An 8592-nucleotide genomic window follows, 5' to 3' on the forward strand; every position below is an offset into this window, starting at 1 on the left:
ATTGTAAAGAACATCTTTATTTTTATTTGAGAGAGAGAAAGAAGGAGAGAAAGAAAGAAGGAGAGAGAGAAAGAAGGAGAGAGAGAGAAAGAGAATGGGCACTCCAGAGCCTCTAGCCACTGCAAACAAACTCCAGATGCATGTGCCACCTTATACATCTGGCTTACATGGGTACTGAGGAATCGAACCTAGGTCCTTAGGTTTCACAGGCAAGCACCTTAACCACTAAGCCATGTCTCCAGCCCAAGAGCCTCTTTTTAAAATTTGTTTCATTACTGATGGTGTGCTGCATTAGAGAAATACGATTTGGTTTTGTATCCTTACATTATTTGATTCTCTCAGTAATAATCTTCCAAGTGTTCATCAGAGCTTTCTATGGAGATAGTATTTGCATCAGCATCAGGTAAGAGCTCCCTCTGGGCCTTTCTCCCATTGTATTTCTTTTTTCATGTCTTATTGCAACGGTTAGGGCCTGCAGCTTGCTGTGGTACTGAAGGGACTAGTATCTGATCATAACAGGAACTCTTTCAATACCTCTCCATTTTTTTGGCATTTAGTAATTATTTCATTTTCTACTTTATTCAATTATTGTGGTTTTTCTAAGCTTAGCTTATTTTCCTGGGATAAACTTGACTTGGATATGATTTTTTTTTATTCATAATGAGAACTCTAAGTTTACTTTTTTTTTTAAAGGTAGGATCTTGCTCTAGCCCAGGCTGACCTAGAATTCACTGTGCAGTCTCAGGGTGGCCTCTAACTCACAGCCATCCTCCTACTTCGGGCTTCCCAATGCTGGGATTAAAGGTGCACACTATCATGCCTGGCTAAATTTGCCTTTTAGTATCACAGGTGCTGTAGCCAGTAATCTGTGATGTGGAATCTTGTCTTTTAATTGCTTAGTTCTAGATGTTTTAAAAAATATTTTATTTCTTTATTTACTTGGGGTGGGGGGAGAAGCAGAGAGAAAGAATGGGCATGCTGGGGTCTTTAGCCACTGCAAAAAAAATCCAGACGCATGTACCACCTTGTGCATCTGGCTTACGTGGGTCCTAGGGAATCAAACCAGGGTCCTTATGCTTCGCAGGCAAGTGGCTTAACCACTGAGTCATTTCCCCAGCCCTCCACTATGATTTCTTCTTAAACCTGTGAGTCCTTTCAATGCATGTTTTCTAGTTGGTGAACATGCAGGTTCTCAGTGTCTTTTGCTACTGCCCTCTCGTGCCAGGTCACTGAGTGATGGATTGTGGGCTGGAGCCCTGAACGAGGTCAGGTTAGAACTTTATGCCCTAGTGTAGAATTGTGACCTCTTTTTGTAACTGTCTCACATGCATCTAAAGAGAACATGCATGCTTCTGTTAAGAATGTAACTATATTCATCTTGGCTTGCTAGTGATAGGGAGACAAATATTAAAATCTGTTATTGTTAGGGATATTTATCATTTTGCCTAGAAAATCCTTGTTGGGTCTGGAGAAAGATGGCTCAGCAGTTAAGGTGCTTACCTGCAAAGCCTAGTGACTCAGGTTTGATTCCCCAGTACCCGTGTAAAGCCAGATGCACAAAGTGGCAAATGCATCTGGAGCTTTTTGCAGTGGCTAGAGGCTCTGGTGTGCCCATTCTCTCTGTCTTTCTCTCTTCTCTCTTTCTCTGCTTGCAAATAAATAAAAATATTTTTAAATCCCTTTGTTTATATATTTTTTAAAATTTTTACTTATTTGAGAGTAACAGACAGAGACAGAGGAAGAGAGAGAGAGAGAGAGGGAGGGAGAGAGAGAGAGAGAGATGGGTGCACCAGGGCCTCCAGCCACTACAAATGAGCTCCAGATGCATGTGCCATCTTGTGCATCTGGCTTATGTGGGCCCTGGGAAATTGAGCCTAGAACTGGGTCCTTAGGTTTTACAAGCAAGCGCTTAACTGCTAAGCCCTCTCTCCAGCCCCGTTAGTGGGTGCATGAAATTTCAGAATTATGATATAACCATGTGAGTTAAAACTTCACCCTTGTGAGTGGTGGATACGATGTTCGTCATACCTCTTGCTTTGAAGTTTAAGTGTGACGTCAGTATCACACCTGTCTCTTCTGTGCTGTACAGTCATCTATTTATTGGTCTTTGATTAAGTTTTTCTTCATTCTTGCATGTTAAGAATATCTTGGGGGGCTGGAGAGATGGCGTAGCAGTTAAGCGCTTGCCTGTGAAGCCTAAGGACCCCGGTTCGAGGCTCGGTTCCCCAGGTCCCACGTTAGCCAGATGCACAAGGGGGTGCACGCGTCTGGAGTTCGTTTGCAGAGGCTGGAAGCCCTGGTGCGCCCATTCTCTCTCTCTCCCTCTACCTGTCTTTCTCTCTGTGTCTATCGCTCTCAAATTAATAAATAAAAAATTTAAAAAAAAAACACTTGAGCCAAGCATGGTGGTGTTTTCCTTTAAAAAAAAAATAAATAAAAATAATAAAAATAAATAAATAAATAAAAAGAATATCTTGGGGTGTGTATTTGTATATACATATATACACAAAGTATACATATATACAGTATGAAACATTAATTTATTAATGTAGTATTTATGGATTTATTGTAACTATAAATGTATGTATTATAGACATATACATATTTATAGGTTCTATATATGCAGTATACATACTGTTTACTGTTAATTTAGTTTAATTAGCTTTTAAAAATTTGTTTGCATGTGTGTATGTGTAAATGTGTGTGTATGGATGAGCCGCTTTGTGTCTGGCTTCATGTGGGAATCAAACTTGGGTTAGCAGGCTTTGCAAGCAAGTGCCTCCAACTGCTGAGCCATATTCTCTTATTCTATTTTTTTTGTTGTTGTTGTTTGTTTTGTTTGTTTGTTTTGTTGTTGTTGTTTTCAAGATAGGGTCTCATTCTAGCTCAGGATGACCTGGAATTTACTATATAGTCTCAGGGTGGCCTTGAACTCATGGTGATCCTCCTACCTCTGCCTCCTAATCTTATTGTATTTTTATTTTTGAGATTTGGTCTTAGGTACCTGAGGCTGGTCTTAAACTCACTGTATAACCAAGGAATTCCTCAAACTCTTGATCCTCCTTCTTTCCTCTCCCAAGGGCTGGGATTACAGGTATGTGCCACTATTTCCAGCTTCTGCTTGATTTTAATGTTCATTTTAAAATATGTATTGCTTTAACTGGGCATGGTGGCACATACCTGTAATCCCAGCACTTTGGATGCAGAGGTAGGAAGATCGCTGTGAGTTTGAGGCCAGCCTGAGACTACGTAGTGAATTCCAAGGAAGCCTTGGCTAGAGTGAGACCTTACTTCAAAAAAAAACAAAAAAAAATTTATAAAATTTGTGTGTGTGTGTGTGTAAGAGAGAGGGAGAGGGAAAGGGAGAGAGAGAGAAAGAGAGAGCATGGCTTTGTCAGGACCTCTTTCCTCTGCAAATGAACTCCAGATGCATGCACCACTTTGTGCATCTCGCTTTATGTGGGTACTGGGGCAGCAAACCTGGGCCAGCAGGCTTTGAAAGCAAGTGCCTTTGACCACTGAGCCATCTTCCTAACCCTTTAGTTTGATTTTAAATAGAGAGTTTTGTCTGTTTATGTGCACTGCGACTACTGACATATTTGGAGTTATTTCTACCATCTAGCTACATACTTCCAATTTAGTCTAATTTTGTTTCCTCTCTTCTATTTGTTTGAATTTACATTCTTTTTTTTTTAAAGTAAATTCCATCTCTCTACCCCATGCTTATTGGAAGTTACATACCCTACCAATGTTTTTTATTTCTGTTTTCATAAGCTATTTTCCCCAACATAATTAAGCTTATAAAGTTAGATTGGCATTTTCATTGTTTTCCCAGATAATACAGAAATCTTCCTATAACTCATGTCTTCCAATTTACATGCTATTACAGTGATGTGTAATAGTATTATTCTATTTCTTTCCCACAATCAGTGTTGTTGTTTTATATTGTCAGTATTTGTTTAAAATTTCCCACAGTGGGGCCGGGGAGATGGCTCACCAGGTAAGAGCACTCGCCATATAAGCATGAGGGCCTTAGGGGGCCCAAGTTCAATCCCTACCACACAGATAAACACCTGGACATGGCTCTGCACACCTGTATCCCCAGTCTTGTGCGGTGCAGAGACAGGAGAATTGCTGGTCAGCCAGTCTGACTGAAAACATGAGTGCTGGGCTCAGGGAGACACCTCACCTCAAGTAACATGTCAATGAAGGATAGTGGAATGATATCAACATTCTCCTCTTGCCTCCACATGTGTGCGCATGGGATGTGCATATCTGCACACACACCCATACACCACACACACACACACACACACACACACACACACACACACACACCCCTCACCACCCATTCCTACACACACATGCACAAAACGTGTTTTTTTCCCCATATAGTTACGAGAATATCAGCTCACCATTTCTCATTGTTATTTCTGGAACAATTTTTATTGCATCTACCCTGTCGAATTTCCTTCAGGGACATATGTAGGTCATCAATTGCTTGTTTGTGAATGACTGGAAAGGTCTCCACTCAGGCCACACCCTCGTAGGATAGTTGAGGGGGAGAGGAAGAAGCAGAGAGGCAGATAGAGAGAGAATGGGCACGCTGGGTCTTCTAGCCACTGCAAATGAACTCCAGATGCCTGAGCCCCCTTGTGCATCTGACTCACTTGGATCCTGGGGAATCGAGCCTAGGTTCTTTGGCTTCTCAGGCAAGTGCCTTAACCACTAAGCCATCTCTCCAGCCCTCAGCTCATTCTTGCTACTTCTTGCCAACTGCTGTGGCAAGATGTGATGCCCAGCCTCTGCTCTGCCATGCCTTCCCTGCCCCGAGGAAGCTTCCCCTCAGGACTGTAAGCCAAAATAAATCCTTTCCTCCCATCAGCTGCTTTTGTCCCAGCAACAAGAAGGTAAATGTAACAGAACCTGTCTCAAAACATAAAAGCAAAACAATAAGCAAAAGGATTTATTTTGGCTCACAGCCTCAGAAGTTTCAGTCTAGGGCCACCAGACCCTGTTGCTTTAATATAGTGGAGGTCTGCTCACTTCACAGCAGCTGGGCTGCACAGAGAAGAGCAGAAGGTCGTGTGGTCAGGTTTGTCTCGTGACCAAGGAGATGGTCTGTCTTGGTGGAGAGTCCGTGCGCATTTGAACTAACATTTCCAGCTTTGTACAACGCCACCACATGGCAGGTGGAAACAGAGCTGCTCCCCTGCCTCAAACACTTTGGATTGAGATTCTATGCCTACAACCCTTTGGCTGGGGGGCTGCTGACCGGCAAGTACAAGTATGAGGACAAGGACCGGAAGCAGCCCGAGGGCCGCTTCTTTGGGAACTCCTGGGCCGAGACGTACAGGAACCGCTTCTGGAAGGTGCACCACTTCGAGGCCATCGCCCTGGTGGAGAAGTCCCTGCGGGCCACCTATGGCCCCAGCGCGCCCAGCATGACCTCCGCCGCCCTGCGGTGGATGCACCACCACTCAAAGCTGCAGGGCGCCCATGGGGACGCGGTCATCATTGGCATGTCCAGCCTGGAGCAGCTGCAACAGAACCTGGCTGCAGCTGAGGAAGGACACCTGGAACCAGCTGTGGTGGACGCGTTTGACCAAGCCTGGCACCTGGTTGCCCACGAGTGTCCCAACTACTTCTGCTAGTCCTCAGTGTGCCATAAGCTGCCAGGGCTTCCTGCTGCCTGCCTGAGTCTCACAACCTGGCCAGTCGTTGCCTTATGCTGGCTTTGATCCGTGCAGGATTTCTGTGGATTCAGGCCCTGCTCCCCATTGCCTTCATAATGTTCAACCATCTGTTAGATTCAAAAGTTAATAGAGGGCTGGAGAGATGGCTTAGCGGTTAAGCGCTTGCCTGTGAAGCCTAAGGACCCCGGTTCGAGGCTCGGTTCCCCAGGTCCCACGTTAGCCAGATGCACGAGGGGGCGCACGCGTCTGGAGTTCGTTTGCAGAGGCTGGAAGCCCTGGCGCGCCCATTCTCTCTCTCTCCCTCTATCTGTCTTTCTCTCTGTGTCTGTCGCTCTCAAATAAATAAATAAAAAAATTAAAAAAAAAAAAAGTTAATAGAATGATCAGTTGATCCTTGGTGATTTTTCTGTTAGTTCTGTACTTAGAAGAGGAGTGTCGAAGTTGCCAATTAAAATTGGAATTAAAATCTCTCTCTCTCTTTCTTTTCTTTCTTTTTTTGTTTTTGTTTTTTTTTCTGGTTTTTCGAGGTAGGGTCTCACTCTAGCTCAGGCTGACCTGGACTTCACTCTGTAGTCTCAGGGTGGCCTCGAACTCACAACGATCCTCCTACCTCTGCCTCCAAGTGTTGGGATTAAAGGCGTGTGCCAGCATGCCCGGCCTGTTTCTCTCTCTCTTTTTTTTTTTGAAGGTATATGGTCTGTTTATTCTATCGGGATTCTTGTTTGTTTGGTCTTTTGAGGCAGGATGTCCTTATACAGCCATAATTGGTCTGGAACTCAATAATTAGATCAGCCTGACAGCCCCTGCAGCAACCCCCTTGCCTCTGGCTCATGAGTCCTGGGGTTACAGGTGTATAAGCCTACACCTGGCCTTTTTCTGTCACTTGAAGAAGAGTGAGAGGTGGCGCTGGATCAGGACACTGTGAGGAGACCCTGGACGGGGCAGTGTGCTCTTGAGACCCCCTGGCATCCTAACTCTCTGGAAAGCCGGGTGTGGTGGAGCATGCCTTTAATCCCAACACTTGGGAGGGGAGGACTGCCGTGAGTTCGAGGCCACTGTGAGATTATACAGTGAATTCTAAGTCAGCCCTGGCTAGAGCAAGATCCTACCTTGAAAAACCAAAACAAAAAGCAAACAAAATCTTGACTCTCTGGAGAATGGAGCTCGTGGCTTCAGCCATTCTCGTAGGGCCCCAGGCGGCTCAGGGGAGTGGATGGGAGCGGCAGAGGACGCATTCTGGGGTTCACTACAGGCCTGGCTGCAGCCAGGTCAGGTGCCTGCTTTATTAGGACAGGGAATGCTGGCACAGGGCTCAGCCCTAGCCTGTCCACATTATGAAGGCAATGGGGAGCAGGGCCTGAATCCACAAAAATACTGCACGGATCAAAGCCAGCATAAGGCAATGACTTATGGCCAGGTTGTGAGACTCAGGCAGGCAGCGGGAAGCCCTGGCAGCTTATGGCACACTGATGACTAGCAGAAGTAGTTGGGACACTCGTGGGCAACCAGGTGCCAGGCTTGGTCAAACGTGTCCACCACAGCTGGTTCCAGGTGTCCTTCCTCAGCTGCAGCCAGGTTCTGTTGCAGCTGCTCCAGGCTGGACATGCCAATGATGACCGCGTCCCCATGGGCGCCCTGCAGCTTTGAGTGGTGGTACATCCACCGCAGGGCGGCGGAGGTCATGCTGGGCGCGCTGGGGCCATAGGTGGCCTGCAGGGACTTCTCCACCAGGGCGATGGCCTCGAAGTGGTGCACCTTCCAGAAGCGGTTCCTGTACGTCTCGGCCCAGGAGTTCCCAAAGAAGTGGCCCTCGGGCTGCTTCCTGTCCTTGTCCTCGTACTTGTACTTGCCGGTCAGCAGCCCCCCAGCCAAAGGGTTGTAGGCATAGAATCTCAATCCAAAGTGTTTGAGGCAGGGGAGCAGCTCTGTTTCCACCTGCCGTGTGGTGGCGTTGTACATGCCCTGGTACACGGTTGGCAGGATCCAGCCATTCTTCTTGCAGAGGGTATAGATCTCGACCACCTCCCAGGAGGCATAGTTGGAGAGGCCAAGCTCCACAAACTTGCCCTCCTGGTGTAGCTGGTGGCAGGCATGTAAGGTCTCCTCCACAGGGGTGCCGTGGTCAAGTGCATGTAAGTAGAACAGGTCCACTCGGGGACACTGCAGCCACTTCAGCAATGTCTCCAGCTGGGACAGAGGACTGTCAGCCTTCAGTGACTTCCCATCCCAAGGGTTGGCCTTCATGGCAATTTTCACTCTGCAGTCACCGTGGCCCAGCCCGAGCCCCAGGCCGCCTAGGATGCTCTCGGACTGGCCATCGGAGTACATGAAGGCCGTGTCCAGCTCAGTGTGGCCGCGCTCCAGGAAGGCGCGCACGGACGCGGCGCTGGCGGTCGCGTCCATACGGCGCCCCATCTCCATGGTGCCCAGGATCGTGGCGGGCCGGGTCGGGGAGGCCGAGGCGGCTCTGGGAGGCGGCGGTCGGGACATCGCGAACTTGCGAGCACTAGCCTGGCTGGAATCACGCCCGCAGCGGATGGCGGCGCGACCCACCGCTCAAAAAGCTCCTGTTTCTCTTTTTAATTTCACCAGCTTTGGCTTCAAGTTTGTAGGACTCTGCCTTAAAGTACCCATTTGGGGACTTTGTATAAGAGGTGAGTGGCTCATTTTATATTTAAAAGTTTAATGTAGTGTCTCTTTCCATTGCACCGACTTTCATCGCAAAGTCTACTCTGTCCGTAGTGGGCACAGCACCTTATTCTGCAGTGTGTCTCTAGGTTAACACGCACATGTGTTGTTTATGGAAATCCTGTATCTTTTTCTCTTTCAAAACTGCTTTGAAACTTGTGATGGTTACTTATTTGTGGCATGTGCGTGTGGGTAGAGTCCATGTGGT

The 8592-nt window shown here is 47.0% G+C and overlaps 2 protein-coding genes across 2 annotated transcripts in view; one reads left to right on the forward strand and one right to left on the reverse strand.

Moving 5' to 3' along the window:
• LOC123455350 (aflatoxin B1 aldehyde reductase member 2-like) overlaps positions 1-5676 on the forward strand; it is a 45708-nt gene extending 40032 nt beyond the window's left edge. Inside the window, exon 5 of the mRNA XM_045136147.1 lies at positions 5167-5676. Coding sequence (XP_044992082.1) covers positions 5167-5654 — 488 coding nt within the window. The 3' untranslated portion in view covers positions 5655-5676. The remainder of the gene's footprint in view (positions 1-5166) is intronic.
• A 1483-nt stretch (positions 5677-7159) lies between these two features.
• LOC101603661 (aflatoxin B1 aldehyde reductase member 2-like) lies at positions 7160-8201 on the reverse strand. The gene has a single exon (XM_045138141.1). It carries the CDS (start codon positions 8184-8186, stop codon positions 7170-7172), a length of 1017 nt encoding a protein of 338 aa, XP_044994076.1. The 5' UTR covers positions 8187-8201; the 3' UTR covers positions 7160-7169.
• Positions 8202-8592: the final 391 nt, after the last annotated feature.

The sequence above is a fragment of the Jaculus jaculus genome, chromosome 1 (genome assembly GCF_020740685.1).
Source record: "Jaculus jaculus isolate mJacJac1 chromosome 1, mJacJac1.mat.Y.cur, whole genome shotgun sequence".
Lineage (NCBI taxonomy): Eukaryota > Metazoa > Chordata > Mammalia > Rodentia > Dipodidae > Jaculus > Jaculus jaculus.